Source organism: Oryzias melastigma, linkage group LG6 (genome assembly GCF_002922805.2).
Source record: "Oryzias melastigma strain HK-1 linkage group LG6, ASM292280v2, whole genome shotgun sequence".
NCBI classification, from domain to species: Eukaryota; Metazoa; Chordata; class Actinopteri; order Beloniformes; family Adrianichthyidae; genus Oryzias; species Oryzias melastigma.
Genome location: NC_050517.1, coordinates 3,213,761 through 3,232,493, shown reverse-complemented (window position 1 = coordinate 3,232,493; position 18,733 = coordinate 3,213,761). Strand labels below are relative to the sequence as shown.

General features: G+C 40.7%; 1 protein-coding gene across 1 annotated transcript in view; it reads left to right on the top strand.

Moving 5' to 3' along the window:
• swap70b (switching B cell complex subunit SWAP70b) overlaps window positions 1-18,733 on the top strand; it is a 42,098-nt gene extending 23,365 nt beyond the window's left edge. Inside the window, exons 8-12 of the mRNA XM_024282827.2 lie at window positions 10,474-10,581; window positions 12,390-12,556; window positions 14,631-14,829; window positions 16,119-16,215; window positions 16,932-18,733. Coding sequence (XP_024138595.1) covers window positions 10,474-10,581; window positions 12,390-12,556; window positions 14,631-14,829; window positions 16,119-16,215; window positions 16,932-17,050 — 690 coding nt within the window. The 3' untranslated portion in view covers window positions 17,051-18,733. The remainder of the gene's footprint in view (window positions 1-10,473; window positions 10,582-12,389; window positions 12,557-14,630; window positions 14,830-16,118; window positions 16,216-16,931) is intronic.

The window sequence follows — 18,733 nt, the reverse complement described above, 5'->3', positions numbered from 1 at the left end:
ATGGATATTAGCCTCTGTTGACTGTCTTGTTTATGCATTATTCTTGCTTTGATTGCTGCTTGAAATAAACTATTTCCAATCCAAAAAAGAGAAGAGTTAACAGAACAATAAAACAATATAGTAAAAATTCCCGAGTGGATGGAGGAGTGATCCCCGCCCCCCTGCTGCCTCCGCTCTGCCATCTGCCCCCCGAACAGCCTCCCTGGACCAGCGGCCACGCCCGCTCCAGCCATGGACCAGTGCGGGGTGTACCCCCCTTCACCCAGCAGTAGCCGGGACAGGCCTGACTGTTCTCACTGTAGAGAAGTCATTTTATCTGCAGAGAAGTCATTTTATCTTAACAATGCGCCTCTGAACCAAAACATACAGTCATCTAACAGGATAAATTCATTTTCAAAGCAAAGAAGAAAAAGTCAAATTCAAGCAAACATGTCAAACATAAATGTATTCATGTTTTTTGCAAAGTTCTACACAAAGTATTGCATTTTGTGTTTATGCACACATTTCTTTTTGACAGATTCTTTAGCCTGCAGTTTTCAGCGTTGCTTCCTTCAAACATTTCTGTAGAACCAAACAAGCAGCAGTTGTAGCCCAGGTATATTTATAGAGTGCATACCAGTGAAATAAAAACCGATCAACCGGTTAGAGCAGGTCATCTCTGGTTCTGCAAGAACCGCTTTCCTGTTCATGCATTTACAAGAAGTCTTTTCCCCCTGCAGTCCCCAGGTGTATGCTTAGTATTTACACAGAAAAAGGCCAAAATAATATTACTGTTGACAGATTTTGGCCTGTTATTGATGAATTTGAACTGAATCAGATTCTGCTATTGTGGAAAATAGAAGTCTTTGCTGCACCCAGCAACACAACGGAACCTCTTTTTGTAACACAATCCACGTAAGAGATGTATGTTTGTGCAGAAACTAAAATTATAAAGAGAAGATCATGAAGAAAGGCCTCCGATTTAATATACTAAATGTCGTTCACTTTCGGCTTATCCCTTTCGGGGTCCCCACAGTGTAACAGCACCCACTGTTTCGCAGCAGTGATTTGGCAGAGTTTTTACGCCGGATGCCCTTCCTGACACAACCCTGTACTTGAGGGGCACAGGGACCCAGTTAGGCAGCAGGTCAAGGGTCTTCCCTAAGGACCCAATCTGGGTGGGGATCAGTGGACGACCCTGGGAATCGAACCCAGGGCTCCTGAGTGCCAGCCCTTCACCTAGCCCACTGAGCTACCCAGCCATTCGATCTTCTGCTATAAAAGGTCATACCATCACTTTTGGCAGGTAACTTTTACCTGATATGATATACCCAATAAAAAGTATTTGTCATAAAAATGGATCAAAATATGACAACACATGATACATTAGAGTAGTTTCATTTTATTTTCAACTGTAGCTTATATAACAAAATAGAAAATAAAAACATAGGGAGATCCTAAAAACATGCTCGAAAATTGTTGAAAAATTAGGAATTTAAAAAGAAAAAAATTCCTAAAAAAAAAAAAAAAGATTCTGTAGACCTCGTCTTTGGTCCACCCATTCCTGGGACATGTGAGACGTTACCCAGAGACCCATGACACTCAGAAAAATCATGTAAACAGGGCTTGCAAGAACAAGAAATCAAACTGAATGGATCAGAAAAACACAATCTAAAAATATAAAAGGCTTAAATCCTTGCACTGTGTAAGAGCAGCAATTATCTTTAAAATGCTCAGTTAGATGGGTTTTAGCTTTTGGAATAAAAGTGCCCAATCGGAGAGGTTTTTGTTGTCATTGCAGTCTGTGGCTGCAGCAGATTGAAAGATACAGAACCAAGTGAAGAGTTTGATTGTGGGACTGTTAACAGGATGAGTTCAGCAGAGCAGGTATCAGGAGATAGAGTGAATGAAGTCCAGTTTACTGATGAATGTTGTTATGAATCAAATAGAGGGTTTCCAACTTCTGCAGCTTACAATCTGTAAATAATTGTTTGAACCGATGTTTGTCTTGCAGAGAAAATGAGGAGGAGCCCATTCTGTAGAGAACGCCAATTTTTGATTTAACCTTTGACTCCAGATTGGCTGATATGGATTGAGAAGGACAAAATATTGTCTAGCCAGATTCCAAGATATGTTAGCTGTAACCTGTTGTAGAGGTGTCCTATCAGGCGTGGTGATACTGAGGGTTTGATGGTAGATGTCCCTTCTTACCAAACCACATGCGTTTTGTCTTGAAACATTTATTTTTAGGTTGAGTCTGGAGAAGGAGAGTTGGATTTTGCTTAAACTTTGTTGAAGCTGTTTTCTCTTCAAGTCCAGGAATGGGCTGACGGAGTAAAGAACTGTGTCATCAGCATAGAGATGAATGAGGGACTCCAGTCATGCAAACGCACTTTCAAAAGTGCAAAACAAATACTGTACAAATGAGTTGGTGTGAGGATATAACTCTCTTTATTCTGTCCTGAAGCCTTTTATTGCTGCCACTCTTAACATGCAATCATGAGGGAAAATAATATTTTGTTTTTTTATATTCACATGAAGAAAAATGATTCAATTCAGGCACAAGTATTAGTGGTCTTACTCAGGTAAGAGCTAATTTTAAATCCATTTAAAATGTGTATTACTCAAAATGAGACTTTCAGGATCTGCAAATAGAAATTTCTTGGACAAAGGTGTTCAGGGTTTGGGTTTAAATGGTTTCATTTGCATTTTGCTTTTTATTGTTACAAAAGTGATTCATGTATTTGAAGTACAGAAATGAAATAGTTTCAACATGACAAAACAGAAAGTACCTCCTCGTTCAGAACTATTTAGACATCAGGAAATACTAAAGAAAATGAACTGAACTCTTTCAAGGAAATAGAAAATGTGTGTTTGTAGAAAAACAACAAAAGCATGTTTTCAAGAACCACTACCTACAATCAATGAGTCCAAATGTAAACTCACTTTTACAAAAAGAAAACTCGACTTCATCATGTTTAATTTGCTTTTATTACGCATGGCTGAAGTAGTGTCATGATATGGGGTTTGGTGCACTCTAAAGGCTGAAATCACCCAGAGGATTGTTTGCAGACGTCAGTCAACAAACGAAGGACTCCCCGCATATCTTCATAGTCTGTCAACAACAATAAAGTGAGGGTGCTGTGGTGAGTGGGTGTCATAAGTAAGAAAGCCTTTGTTTTTCACAGGAGGAAGACGGTGTGTAAACACATCAAAGCTTCACACTTCTGTCAGGAGGAATGAGCCGACATTCCAGCAGCACTTTGTGAAAAGTTGACTGAACCTGAAACATTTTAGGGAAATGAAACACACAGAGATAATGAGCAAAGTCTGTGTGTGAAATTCAGTAAAAAAATCATTTTGGGGCAAATGTGAGGACTTCTGTGAAACTTAGAGGGAAGCATCTATGGGTAGAGTAGAGCCGTTTTCAAAACAAAAAAAAAAGTGAGGACCGGCAAATGTCTTTACCTTCAAATTTTGACCTCACTTGTTGGTCTAAAACTCTTGCCAGTCCTCACTATGGGCTAAGTGCAAGAATACACACACACACTGCTACAATCAACAACACAACATGCAACAGGTTGTTGTCAGTCGGAGGGTATTTATCTGGTTTGTAGACCTGCAACAACCAAACCCGTTTGGTCTTGATGTCCAGAAAAGAAATAGATTTAATTTGGCATATCTTTACATCATCTCTTTAAGGAGTCTCTGCTCCTGGATGACATTTGACCTTTTAAAATAATAACACCCCCCTTTAAAAAACAGCAGTCAATCTTTGATGCTGTCTCGAGTCAGTACCGGTTCTTTGATTTGCTGCGTTTCTTTCAAACCCAGCTTTCTTTCATGCCACCAAAGTAGGTCACCTTCAAACCCCAGCGGTCTCTTCTGAAACTCACATCAAGCTTCTGTCTGCAGCTAATGAGTTTACTGTGGCTTAATAGACACTCGCCTGATGAGACGAGACGCGTTCTTCCTGTAAATCCCACCAAACCTGACTCATCCTTCTGGCTGTGCAAGCTGATGACTGGCAGGAAACTCCAGGTTACGCCAACACCTTGACAGAACTTAAAAGCTGCTCACTTCCTTCAAAATACTTTTTGTCTGCTTCATAAAATGTAAAAAAAAAGAGCTAGCTTAAGGGTAAAAATAGATCACAAAGCAAAAGTGAAACATGCATCTCAGTGAAGGACACACTGTGGCACTTTAGGACATAGGTGGTTGTTAATTGGCACTTTATAAATAAATTAGGTTAAAGACCAGGCAAGATTTAAAGACGCTGATTCACTGTAGCAGCCTTTGGTCTGCTCCGACAAGAGACCGTTAGAAAGCGGCAGGTCATTTGAATGAATGAATAAATGAAAGCAATCAGGTCATAATACATAACATATCACTTCGTGAATCACAAGTAGATCGCTTGAAAGGGAGTGGAAGGAAGCGAGCTTATACAATCCCACCCCGACTCGACCATTTTCTTTACATGATTTATCAATATCCGGTTCAGGACTTAATATCAAATATTAATAGATTCAGTCTATTAAGGATCATTAATATCATTAATGTAATCAAGTTTCAAAGCATCCACAACAAATCATTTATATTAATCAGTAACAATAATCTAATATTCTCATTGAAAAAAAGGCACTTTGTGCAGATTGTATTCAAAGAATTACGATAATACAAAAAGTAATAATTAAATCATCATCATTTGCTAAAGCAGTAAAAATCTAAATATTCTCATTTAAAAAAGACAATTAGTGCAGATTTTATTAATCAAAGAATTATTATAAAAAAACAGAAAAAGTAATAAGTAAAAATCATCTCCATTAGTTAATGGAGAAAAAAATCTAAATATTCTAATTTAAAAAAATATACAATTAGTGCAGATAGTATTCATCAAAAAATGATTATAATAACAAAAAATAACAAGTTGAAAAGAAAAGGATCAGGAATTTGAGCAGAATCAGTGCTACATCACAGCTTAGGAACAAGTTTAAGGCCACGTAATCGTTCTTCGTTGTTATGACTGACAGACTGTGAAGGTCTCATTTCAAGGGAAATGTGCTCATTCCGCAGCTCAGAATCGGGTCAGAGTTCACATCCAGCGGGTTTTTTGAGTTCACATTTCACATTTTGCTTGAATTAAAGGGTCAGACATTCGTAATCCCACAGTTCTCAAAGTCTTTCATGATTTTATTTCCAGAGGCTTCGTAACGTCCGGTGGTCCGAGTGGTTTTACAAAGATTCTGGAGTTCAGATTCCACGTGCTGTGGATTGTTTCTTCAATCGTAGGATTCTTGCGAGCTTTGCCAGATCAGCGTGATATTTAGAAAGATGTTCATTAAGATACACCGTAGACCCCTTCAGGTGTTTTCTGTGTTTCATCAGAGCTATCTTGTGCTTTTGATTCACAAACCTGATCAGGATCGCTGGTTTATCCGTATTCTTTCTCCGAGGAAGCAGATGACAGACCTCAACAGTATTTAGATCCAAGGAAATCCCTTTAGACGCAAGAAATTCTCCAACTTGATTCTCCACGGTCACGTTTGCTCTCATCACAGCTCCGTTAGCACCCATGCTAGCGCTGGTAGCACCAGGCCGCACCTGGGGTTGTAGTTGAAGTCCTGTGAGAATCACATTATTCATCCGTGCCTGTCCATCCTCCCCTCCAGGAGATCTTGGCGATTATCTCGGTTGTTCGTTACGTGCCTTTTCTTGATGGGAATCTTCCACGAGTTGTAGCAATGGTGTTAGCTTAGCTTGAAGCTCCAGCAAAGCTGATATTTTAGATTCAGAGAGAAGTGCTGGGGTTAGATTAGCTTGTATGTCACCTAACGCTGTTTTGAGCTCTGCCAGATTAGTTTATCAAGTTTAGGAGCAGGGTTCAAGTTGTTCTATCATGGTGGAGATGGGAAGAGAAATGGAGTAGGAGTTATCCTAAAGGAGGAGTTTGTTAGGAGTGTTGTGGAGGTAAAAAGAGTGTCAGATAGAGTGATGAGTCTGAAGATAGAAATGGAGGGTGTCATGTTCAATGTTGTTAGTGGGTATGCCCCACAGGTAGGATGTGAGCTGGAAGAGAAGGAGAAGTTCTGGTTGGATCTTGATGAAGTGATGATGAGCATCCCTGGAAATGAGAGAGTTGTCATTGGTGCAGATTTCAATGGTCATGTTGGTGCAGGAAACCGAGGTGATGAGGAGGTGATGGGCAGGTTTGGTATCCAGGAGAGGAATGTAGAAGGACAGATGGTGGTTGATTTTGCAAAAAAGATGGAAATGGCGATAGTGAATACATTCTTTGAGAAGAGACAGGAACATAGAGTGACCTATAAGAGCGGAGGTAGAAGCACACAGATAGACTACATCTTGTGTAGACGGTGTAATCTGAAGGAGATCAGTGACTGTAAAGTAGTGGTTGGTGAGAGTGTTTCCAGACAGCACAGGATGGTGGTGTGTAGAATGACTCTGGTGGTGAAGAAGATGAAGAAAGAGAGGGCAAAGGCAGAGAAGAGGACAAACTGGTGGAAGCTGAAAAAAGAAGATTGTTGCATGACTTTTAAGAAACAGTTGAAACAGGCTCTGGGTGGTCAGGAGGTACTCCCAGATGACTGGATAACTACAGCTAATGTGATCAGGGAGACAGGTAGGAGTGTACTTGGTGTGTCATCAGGAAAGAGAGTTGATAAGGAGACTTGGTGGTGGAATGAGGAGGTGCAGGAGTGTATACGGAGTAAGAGACTAGCTAAGAAGAAGTGGGACACTGAGAGGACTGAGGAGAGTAGACAGGAGTACAGGGAGATGCAGCGTAAGGTGAAAGTAGAGGTGTCAAAGGCCAAACAAAGAGCTTATGATGACTTGTATGCTAGGTTGGGTAGTAAGGAGGGAGAGACTGACCTGTACAGACTAGCAAGGCAGAGAGATCGAGATGGGAAGGACATGCAGCAGGTTAGGGTGATCAAGGATAGGAATGGTAATGTGGTGACAGGTGTCAGTGGTGTAATGGAAAGATGGAAAGAATACTTTGAAGAGTTGATGAATGAAGAGAATGAGAGAGAACAAAGAGTAGAAGAGGTGACGGTTGTGGAGCAGGAAGTAAGAAAGATTAGTAAAGGTGAAGTGAGAGGGGCTTTGAAGAGGATGAAGAGTGGAAAGGCTCTTGGTCCTGATGATATACCTGTGGAGGTATGGAAGTGTCTAGGAGAGATGGCAGTGGAGTTTTTGACCGGGTTGTTCAACAGGATCTTAGGTGGTGAGAAGATGCCTGAGGAATGGAGGAGAAGTGTGATGGTGCCCATTTTTAAGAATAAGGGAGATGTGCAGAGTTGTGGTAACTACAGAGGAATAAAGCTGATGAGCCATACAATGAAGGTGTGGGAAAGAGTAGTGGAAGCCAGACTAAGAGCAGAAGTGAACATTTGTGAGCAGCAGTATGGTTTCATGCCAAGAAAGAGCACTACAGATGCAACATTTGCTTTGAGGATGTTGATAGAGAAGTACAGAGAAGGTCAGAGAGAGCTCCACTGTGTCTTTGTAGATCTGGAGAAAGCTTATGACAGAGTGCCCAGAGAGGAACTATGGTATTGTATGAGGAAGTCTGGAGTGACAGAGAAGTATGTCCGAGCAGTGCAGGACATGTATGAGGGCTGTAAGACAGTGGTGAGGTGTGCTGTAGGGGTGACAGAGGAGTTCAAGGTGGAGGTGGGATTACATCAGGGATCAGCTCTGAGCCCCTTCCTGTTTGCAATGGTGATGGACAGACTGACGGATGAGGTTAGACAGGAATCACCATGGACTATGATGTTTGCAGATGATATTGTGATTTGTAGTGAGAGCAGGGAACAGGTGGAGGTGGAGTTAGAGAGGTGGAGGTTTGCCCTGGAAAGGAGAGGAATGAAGGTTAGCCGCAGTAAGACAGAGTACATGTGTGTGAATGAGAGGAACCAGAGTGGAAGAGTGAGGTTACAGGGAGAAGAGATAAAGAAGGTGGAGGAGTTTAAGTATTTAGGGTCAACAGTACAGAGTAATGGAGAGTGTGGAAAAGAAGTGAAGAGGAGAGTGCAAGCAGGTTGGAATGGGTGGAGAAAAGTGTCAGGTGTGATGTGTGACAGAAGAGTTTCAGCACAAATGAAAGGAAAGGTGTACAAGACTGTGGTGAGACCAGCCATGTTGTTTGGACTAGAAACAGTGGGACTGAAGAAAAGACAGGAAGCAGAGCTGGAGGTAGCAGAGATGAAGATGCTGAGGTTCTCTTTGGGAGTGACCAGGATGGATAGGATCAGGAATGAATACATCAGAGGGACAGCACATGTTAGAGGTTTTGGAGATAAAGTCAGAGAGGCCAGACTGAGATGGTTTGGACATGTTCAGAGGAGAGACAGTGAATATATTGGTAGAAGGATGCTGAGTCTAGAGCTGCCAGGAAAGAGGTCTAGAGGAAGACCAAAGAGGAGGTTTATGGATGCAGTGAATGAAGACATGAAGGTGGCTGGTGTTAGAGTGGAGGATGCTGAAGACAGGCTTAGATGGAGGAAACTGATTCGCTGTGGCGACCCCTGAAGGGAAAAGCCGAAAGGAAAAGAAGATTAAATAGGAAATCCTTTGTCCTGAAATGAAAAAACAAAAGTCAAATAACTAGTGTGCTGGATCAAACAAAAGACTAACCAAAATTACAACCTCAGCCAAACATAAAATAAGTCATGGAGACTGCTGATCCAGACATGTCGACCGTCAGAGTCAGCAGCTCCTGCCTAACCAAAACTACCTAAAGAAAACAAATAAACAAAATCTGCAAACTAAGACTACCAAAGTCCAACCCCAAACTAAAATAACAACAGCCAGCGTTGTAAGACTGCTGAGGAAGAAAAGAACAAAACATACCAGCGGTAAAACCAAAACAGGTAAAGCTCCTCAGCCTGCTGCTCTGCTCCCTCCTGCCTCGGTGTGGCCTCCTCTGACTTAAACAGCCAGCAGGTGCTAATGAAGGCACATTGGCCACACCTGCCAGGTGAGCAGAAGGACTGGATTGATAAAAGGTCCAGCAGCAGCAGCAGGACAAGCGCACTCATGTGGAGAAAAGTGCTTCTCAGCGTGACGCGGTTTACCGTCGCGACAGAGGACTTTGAATCCCTCCGCTTGGAGGGTCAGATTAAAAAAAACCATCCCGGACACACTTGCACTAAAAATGAATCTTCAAATGGAGGGGAAGTGAAAGGGGAGAATTCAGATTGGGCAGATGTCTCACCTGCCAAAGTGACTAGTGACTTTTTTTTTCTACCCGCCAAATTCTAGTTTTACCTGCATTTGGCGGGCATTCATTTAGAGCCATGGATGTATGTGTTAATGTAGGGAAGGGGGAGAGTGTGTTGGTTTTATTTTAATTTCTGTGTCCATGTTTTGTTTTTAATTGTAAAGCTCTTCGAGAATCACGTTTTATAAATAAAGTTAGATGATTAATTAAATTCCCTCTGTGCATGGAAGGTGCTGCAAGCGGGGCTCTGCTGCCTCAGCTCCTTGTGTTGTTGGACACCAGTGACCAGCGGGGGGAGACGCAGAAACAATCAAATAGTTCACGCTGTAATTGTGCAACACAGAGGATAGTCAAGAGGATAGTCCTGCTTTTGTGTGCAGCAGTGAACTCGGGAAGCACAACAATCTCGCATTGAGGTGCAGAAGTCTCACATAGTTGCTCGCATGAATGCACATGCAGTCCACGGGCACACGCGCACAATGGACTCCTCGCGGGTCGCGCTGCTCTGTTATCAGATGCTGATTGTCACAGTTTCCAGACCAGTCCCAGCTGGGGGGTGGGGTGGGGGCTGCATTATCTGCACAACTTCATTTACATTCAGATTTATTTATTTTGAAAAAATTGAAAATGTGTTGAAGTGTAAATGTAAATATGTAATAAGTAAGCCTCAGCTGACATCCCATCATCCCTTTGTTTACGCTCTCCTGCTAGCTTACAGCCCCTCACACCTTCAACCGTAAAGTCATACGGTCAGTCGTAAAGTTTGGATCCAGATTCCAGGAAACCAAAGATGTTCATGGATCTGTTTGTCTGCATGTGGATGATCAGAATGGAGCAGAGCAGGGAGGCTGTAGCCCACTGAATGTAGTTTCTATGTCACAATTAACACTATTTATTCATCTGCTCCCAAATAAATACTCAGAAATGTAATTTTAATCCTAAGTTTGACCATATATGTCATCTATCATGACAAAAATGTTAAAAACAATAAAACAACATTTTTATTAAAGATAATTTATTTAATATATTCATTAAAATAAAGGAATATTGAACTGCTTCTGTCAGAGCCTCCATCTGTTAGCTACGTCTGTTTCATCTTGAGTGGCTGTTTTTTTATGGTTTATTGAACCTTTTTCACATGATTGGTTCGCATGTGCGTCAGTTCTGCTTTTTAAAAATAGAATATTCAAAACCTGTCAGGACTTTATCAGTTTTCTGAGTGAATTTCATGTGTTTCTGCATCTGTTTGTCAGGCCCTGGAGGAGGCAGCTGCCAATGCGACAGAGGAGGAAAAACGGCGCCTGGAGACCCAAACGGAGCTGCAGAACCGCTACCAAATGGAACTGGAGAGAGAAAAGATGGTCTGCTTCTGTCTGCTGCCATCCGTCCATTCATTTATCAGATCTGAAATGCTTTTGCACAACTGTCACACAACTTCCTCTTTAGCTTCACTGCTTTCTTGTATTTTTGTCTGACCTGAAACCCTGGACTTGAGTAAAAGCTGAAAAAATGTTTGGCTACTACAAAAAAGGTTTTGTAGTAGCCAAAGCAGTAACAGGGAAAATTCTGCAGTCAGCTTTATTATCTGTGACAAACTTTAAACTGGAGTAATCTGATTACATCTTCACATGTGCTATAGGAAGTGGTGAGCCAGAGATGATTATCTGCTTCCATTTCTGCTTCTTTCTACTCACTTTTTAGCTGTGTCCAACACACATTTCCACTCGAGATTTTTAATTTCATTTTATAAAAGTAGTTAATATAAGTGTTGAAATTAAAATGTGATTTATTAAGAATTGAAGTTCAGAAACCAAGACCTCCTCATGTGAGCGTTTATGATGCCCTGCAGCAGTCCTGGACTGAGGGACCAGATTGTTTCTGTGAATCTTCTGTCTCTCGGCACCTTTGACCCCCGCCACAAACTCAAAAACTCAACGAAATGTATACACACCTAGTACCTGGTGAAAAATGGTTTTTGTTTTCATTTATTTCCCCCCAAAAAAGGGGAAAAGAAAGTAAAAATGATTTTTGGTTATAGTGAATGATCCTCCACCCCACAAAAAGGATGACATCACAGCGGGCAAAACTGTCAACAAAATGAATAAGACCAAACTGTCCTGAAAATGCATTTCAGAACCCACTAACAAAACCAAAACACGTGGTGGAGCCATTTTAATAATATGTGAAATTAGCAGATTTACATTTTGAGCGATCTTCACAAAATTTCACAGACGCACCACGGTTAAGTCTAACCATAACCAAATTTTCATTGACCTTCGACCTAAGAAGGAGGCCAACATCCTGAATTAATTAAAACAAATCTCCTTTAGAACCCTCTGCAGATTTGAACTCCATAGAATTTCAGTTGCCTCTCGGGATGGGACGATGCCGTTTTTGCGGCCGATACAGATAACCGATATTTTCTCTGCAGCTGTGGCCTATAACTAATATTTGGAGAAACATTTAAATGTGTAGAATAACACAAAGTTAGGAGATTTCCGGCAAGAACCTTAACATTTCCAGTACAAACATGCATGTCAAATAGAAACTATCAAAGTATAAGTTTAAACATAGCTACAATTTTTAATAATCATGATTTGCAGACACAAGCAAAAGGCCTTCAAGAAAAAAAAATAAAAAAATTTAGAGAAAGTGCTTTAAAATTAGTGTTTTTAAACGCCAAAACACCCAAAATGTATTCACTGCTTCGTGTAAACAACACATTTTAATCTGTAAACATACAACTTTGTAGTCTTGCATAAAATATGTTGCATTTGTTTGTAGCTGGTTTAAATGTAGACCAAGATTTCCCCTTTTAACGCCACAGTGGATGCTAACAACTGGACGCAAACCTCTGTTGTTTCAGATGCGACTAAATGACACAACCGTCGGAAAACTGGTATTTTCTAATTATAATCATAAACACGAGTCCATCACGTCTGCAACTTTGTCATTGTAACCGTACATGAAACATTCGAGTCAGTCGCTGCATTTTAGACGGAGACACGAGGAAACGGCGGTCTTCAGAAAGACTCCTGGTTTTATCTGTAAACAGCAAACAATTTGAATCCATTTAAGCTTAACAGTCCATTGATCGATTCATAAAAATATAGATCGATTTAGCACATAAAGCTATTGATGGAATACATAAATCATATATGATCAACAGGTACGACAGGAGATGGAGGAGCAGATGGCCCAGAAGTCGACGGAGCTGGAGCAGTACCTGCAGAGGGTCCGTGAGCTGGAGGACATGTACAACCAGCTGGAGGCGGCTTTGGAGAATGAGAGGCGCGCCCGGCAGGATGAGGAAACTGTCCGGAAGCTGCAGGCACGGTCAGTCAGAGGAGGAGGGGCACTGTCATTACTGCAAATAAAGCATCAGCTGGTTCTGATATAAGAAATATATTTTTAGATAAATAACTTTAAATAAAACAAACAAGTTTCAAGGGCTAAAAAATTAAGATGTATCTGTAGTCCTGACTCACAATGATTTGAATCAAGAAATACCTCTTTTTATTTTTATGTGACAGAAAATGCCTCAAGAACATGTAAAAAAAACCCACAACACCATTTTAATCAGAGTGGGTCTTTACCAGTACAAAGCCTCTCTGAAGAGACGTGATATTGACTGAAACTCCAGGAGTCCTCTTTTCGCAGAAGAACCAGATGCTGCAGTTCTTCAAATGATTTAAAAAAGGAGGAATTTCCCATTGACTCCTGTGTTAAAAAGTCCAACTGTTGCTACAGAGAAACTATGCATGGAGTCAAAAAACTTTGTTAATGTTAAATAGTATATTTTATGTGAATTAAAAATCCTTTAGAACTTGAATTTGTAAACAATATAATACTAATTGGGGGCGTGCTTTTTTGATTAGCAGGTGGGTGGGCCCATTTGAGCACATTTCAGTCCCTTTAGGCTTTACATTAGACATTTCAGTCCCTTTAGGCTTCACATTAGACATTTCAGTCCCTTTAGGCTTCATTTTAAACATTTCATTCCCTTTAGGCTTCATTTTAAACATTTCATTCCCTTTAGGCTTCACATTAGACATTTCAGTCCCTTTTGCCATCCAGAGTCGTGCAGGTGACGTCAGAGATTATGAGTCCAGTGAATTTACGTCTGTGGCTGAGGTACAACAACACACATGGAGACAAATTAGTTTAAGGTGGTTTTTTCTTTTTCTGGTCTTAAAATGCCCAAACAACATATTTGGGAAAATGCAGTTAAATGATTTTTCTAAGAATGCATACCTAGAAAAAAATAAAGACAAACTTTGTCAGTTTTGGTTCTCTGTGGTTTATGGACTGATAGACTGAATGAGGAAGAACAGACTTCTCTTTTTAGCTGGGGTTGATTCAGCTCGTTTCTCCTCTTTCCCACACTCCTAATGCATCAGTTCAGCTTAGAATGCACTTCTGACATGATTCACTGGCTCATGTTGTCTCTACCTGCTTAGAACGGCCGAGCTTCTGTCTCTGATGTTTCAGCTCCTCTGGAGAGAAGAGGATGCATCTGTAAGTGTTTTCAGCCGGATTGTCTTTTTTAATAGAAACCTAACAACATTCGACGTCTTCCTGCAGCCGTCCACCGCATTTCCTCCCCGTCTTTCCTTCCTTTTTGCTGACATTAGCTCTCCACCTCCCGATGGACTCGGCCGTTGAGTGTGCCATGTCTGTGTCAAAGACTCTTCAGCTTAATCATCCCAGTCTGGTCTGTTCTTTCTCTACACTTAATCAAGTGTCATGTGAAGCAACATTTTATTTTAAAAAGTTGTTTAAGTACAAGAACGGACTTTAAGGTCCAAATATAAAGTATAAGGTTGATCATAGCGTCATAGCTCCCCCTGCTGACATGTACTATGTAGACACAAGTTCAAACACGTTTCTTACAGCATCATCAAAGACCCACTTTGATTAAAATGATGCTGTTAGTGTTTTTAACATGTTCTTGTGGCATTTGTCTGATGATGGAGAACAATGATAAAGAAAATTAAGTTTAGAGGTACATCGCTGACTATTTCTTTATTCTTATTGTTGTGAATCAACAGCAGACGGAAAAATTCATTTTGAAAAATATTGGATTTGTGACGTAGAAAATACACTGGGCGGGGCTACAAACTCGACCCCATTCTGATGCAGACATATAGATCCATGAACATCTTTGTTTTCCTCGTCTGAGCTGGACTCTGGATCAGAACTGAGGATAGCTCTGATACAGCTCATCCTGTCAAACCACTGAGAACACTTTGACAACAGATCCACTGACTTTAAACATTTAACTGTAAAAAATGAACATTTGTATACTCTGTTACGTGTACCTTTCATTACTTTCATATCCTGGCTGACAAAAGGAGGAGCGGGCTGCTGCTTCTGAAGTTGCATCATTTTACATCTGTACTTTACCCAGGCTGCTTGAGGAAGAGGCCATGAAGAGGGCGGAGCTAGAGCAGATCCACCTGCGGCAGCAGCATGCCATCTCTGAAACACAGGCCGAGAAAGAGGAACTGGAAAAAGAGCGTTTGGCCAAGGAGAGCGCCCTGCAGGCCGCCATGCAGCAGCTGGAGCAGCTGGAGCAGGAGAGGCAGGGAGCGCTGGAGAAATATCAGGTCAGCCGACGCCAAGGATCCTGACTGGGAATGTTGACTCTCTACTACCAGAGCTCCAGTATGTTCTCTGATTTACTGCAACTTTAGAATTGTTGACACGATCAACGTAATTCCAGCAGATTCTGAAGGAAAAAAGCGTCTCATCGAGCCGACAGAAACATTTTTTCCGTCTGCTCCTGATTCACAGCGTAATGTGTATTTGTACTTTCAACTTTTCCTTTTTTTGTTTTTCCTTGTTTGCTTTCAGTTCTCTTTTTTCCGTTTCAATTCAGATTTTCAAGTTTTCGCTGCTGAGATGATCCTAATTTCACAAGGGGGCGGGGCTTTGAGCTCAAATTTACAATCTTGTTTATCATTCACTTTAGGGTGATCCTGATTTGACCCCATACAGGCGGCGCCCACAGCAGATGCTGCTTTGCAGTGGAAATGCCATCACCATAACCTCTGTCCCCAGGTGGCCAACGGGCTCAAAGCCACGCCCCCACACACATTTAGGCTTCATTTAAAGATGAAAAGTCTGAATCTGTAAACTGAGAATCAAAAGCAAAGAGGAAGAGAAACAAAAAAAATCAACAGAGGTTAAAAATGCAAAGCAGCAGCTGATACAAGAAAACCATTTTCTTTTTGGTAACAGTTCTAGGTTTATATTTCCTTTTTATCAAAGTTTCAATTTTTACAATTTAATTATTTTTATTTCAGTGTTTTTTTTTCAAGTTTACAATGTCTTTGTTTTATATGTATATTCTGCTTTTTCATTCTGTGTAATCTGATCCTGATCTGAGCCCATAGGTAGGGGTTAAAACTCCAGGGAAAATGTAAGTTTAACTGAAAACGCAGCAGGTTTCAGGCAGCTGATTGTGATGTGGCTCCAGGATGCAGTAGAAGTGGTTTTTCTGGGTTAAACATGATTTTTTCCAGATGTTTTGGGCTGTTTACTTTTTTTAAGACAACATTTTGTTTGTTTTCATCAGTTATTAGATTTTGCTTCATACTTTTGTGAATTTTATTCTGCTGATTTGACAGTGTGAGGTCTCCATTGCAGGTAAAACCACGAATATTGAATGTGTTTTTTCTATCATAGTTTTGAGTTTTAGTGGATACTTTTTTTATTCTAATGAAACTCATATATTTCAGTGGCACACGTTTTATCTGCCATATAGAAAATGTTCATGTTTAGAAGTAGTCAAAGTTATTCATTGACACAATTAACCAGCTGATGTTGACAAGATTTCCTGAAGAGTTGTGTCACAAAATGGTTAATTTTGTCAAAACCTTCTTGTGTGAATCAGACGGTGGTAAAGAAGCTGGAAGATGCAACGAACAACACCCGGACCTGGAAGCACAAAGTGGCTGAACATGAAGGCTTGCTGCGGCTCATTCAACCAGGTACCAACAGAGGCCTGTATTCTCTGTCATGTTTGAAGTCCCACTCCAAGCATCCTCTGATGGAGTGTAAAACCATTCCCAGGGCTTTTTAAAACCATCATCATCCAGGAGGAATGTAACAATTCAATCAAGCCATGATTCGATTGGCACGCGCTCACGTGCACTCGTACTCAGTACAAATATGTGTTGCGATTGCAACATCGTGAAATCCTGGAAGGACTGACTTATGTGAAACTTAAATCTGAAGGAGCTGCTGGAATTTCCCAGGAGGAGAGTGCAGATGAACAGGTCACAGACTCCCTGCATGGAGAAATGTCATCAGCTTAGTATTTTTCCAACATTAGGCACAACAGAGTCAAAACAATTATTTAATTTTCTGCATTGATGAACATGTTGACGAGTTTGAATCGCTTTTTTTTCGATTCACGAAAAATCGTTAAATCTTTATTATGCAGTCTTTCTCAGAAATGTAATTTTCCACCTTATTTTCTTCATATATGTCCTTCAAAAGACCATGCTAAAAACACCATTTCCATTGGAGTGTCTATAAACTCATTTAACAGCTGTTGGTTAAAAATGAAGACATCAAAAGAGTTTCAGGTTATCTTGAAACAATCATTTAAGTTTTCCTGATAGAATAAGAGGGGAATTTGATCGAACTTTTCATCCAGGTTGATGTTTTTTAATCTGAACTAACTGACGCTTTCTTCCTTCAGGAGGGAAGGGGCAGCAGAAAATGACAAACTGGGGTCCAGCAGCTTTCTCTGACCTGGAACTGAATCTGAGGGAGAAGAAGTGGCAGGAGAGGAAGAACCAGGAGGCGCAGGCCCAGTAGAGCTGCTGCACGGAGACCGGCAGGAGTCTGAGGAAACCTGCCGACAGGTCTCCTCCTGTTTGAGTGGAATCCAAATACGAGTTACCAGGCTGATGAAGCAATTTACATTTGTGGGCATTAACAAGTCAGTTATTATTATTATTTCCTTTGTGAATGTTTAGTGTTCTCCACTCAGAATCAGCTCTTAACTAAAATAATGTCTTTGTTGTAAGTTTATAAAGCCTAAAAAGATCTGGATAACCCCATTTTATTTAACCCTTTAACATACTGTAATTCTTTTTATTATTAACATGATCAATGTAATTCTGGTAGATTCTGAAGGAGAAAAGCGTGGTGAGCCGCTGTTCTCCTTCAGAATCTGCTGGAATTACTTTGATCGTGTTAATTAAAAAAATGACAGTAAATCAAAGAACAGAAACTCTGAGCTCTGGTGTTAAAGGGTTAAACAATGCAAACAGTTCAACCTAAAGTTGAAGAAAGCAAATGTGATTTATTTCATTTCCTTTCAGATTCTAAAATATAAACTTGAAGTTTTCTAATGATCTGAGCAAAGAAGAGAATATTTAACAACTCTGGCAGACGAAAGCCTGCATTATTGTGTTCGTTTGGAGTGGAAGGTTCACATAACTACCTTATTTTCTCAAGTCATTGCTTGTGTTTAAAATGCACTACTATAAAAAGCCTGACCACTTTAAAACATGGAACTGGTTTTAGATTCAGACCTCTTAGAAAGGAAGAGACAAAGAACCGCCTCGTCACACTGCGAGTCCCTCGACTAAACTATCATCACTAACAAGCAGGACTTGCTGTACATACTTTACCACCTTTATATAAAAACACTTCACTTCATATTTTCTTGTCATACACATGGTGTTTCTGTAGTTTGTGTATCCAGGGCATCGATTGTATATTGAGAACTGGACTGAGTGACTCCTCCCCCTGGTATTCCTAAACAGGAAGTACCTTCTGGCTCCAAGATGCCAAAATCCCATAGACTACAATAGAGAAATAAACAGCTGTTTCTGTCATTCTATCCGTCAGACGAATCATTTTTGCTCTGTTACATTTTAATACCTTCTTGATCATTTTTTTCATGATGCTTTTTCTGTCCAAGATATCCAAGTTATAAACTGACCAGTGCCTCAGTAAAGCCCCATGGTGCTTGCTGGCCCCCCCTCGAACGTTTGATTAACAGGTTGTGGACTTCCAAGAATCTCACTCGTGACTGATAACAGTAGTTGCCATAGAAACGTTGACTCAGGCCAACTTGGACCAATCACTGTCGTCTGGCTCCAAATGACGGTGTCTGTATTGTGTAAAAATGGCGACTGAATTGGCTTCATTTTGCTGGAGCCGGAGGTGAGGCTTTCTCTATGGGAGACGTGACACATGGCTCTTTCCAGTTCTCTGTATACAGTCATCGGTCCTGGGTTTTGTGTGGCTGTAGCAGCCTCTTCCTGCTGTTACAGTTGAAAGCTTTTTAGACGGGAGTTCTAAATGTAGGTTTGTGTTGTTTTGAGTCTGATCCAGCGGTGCCTCTCACACTGTACAAGTTGTGAATTTTGTACATGTCTGTAAAAAGCTGAAGAACCATGTAGCCCCAATAAAAAACTCTTTTAAAAAGTTCAAGTTTATTGCAGCTTTATTCACAATAAATGCACATATGAAGCAAAAGAACAAAAA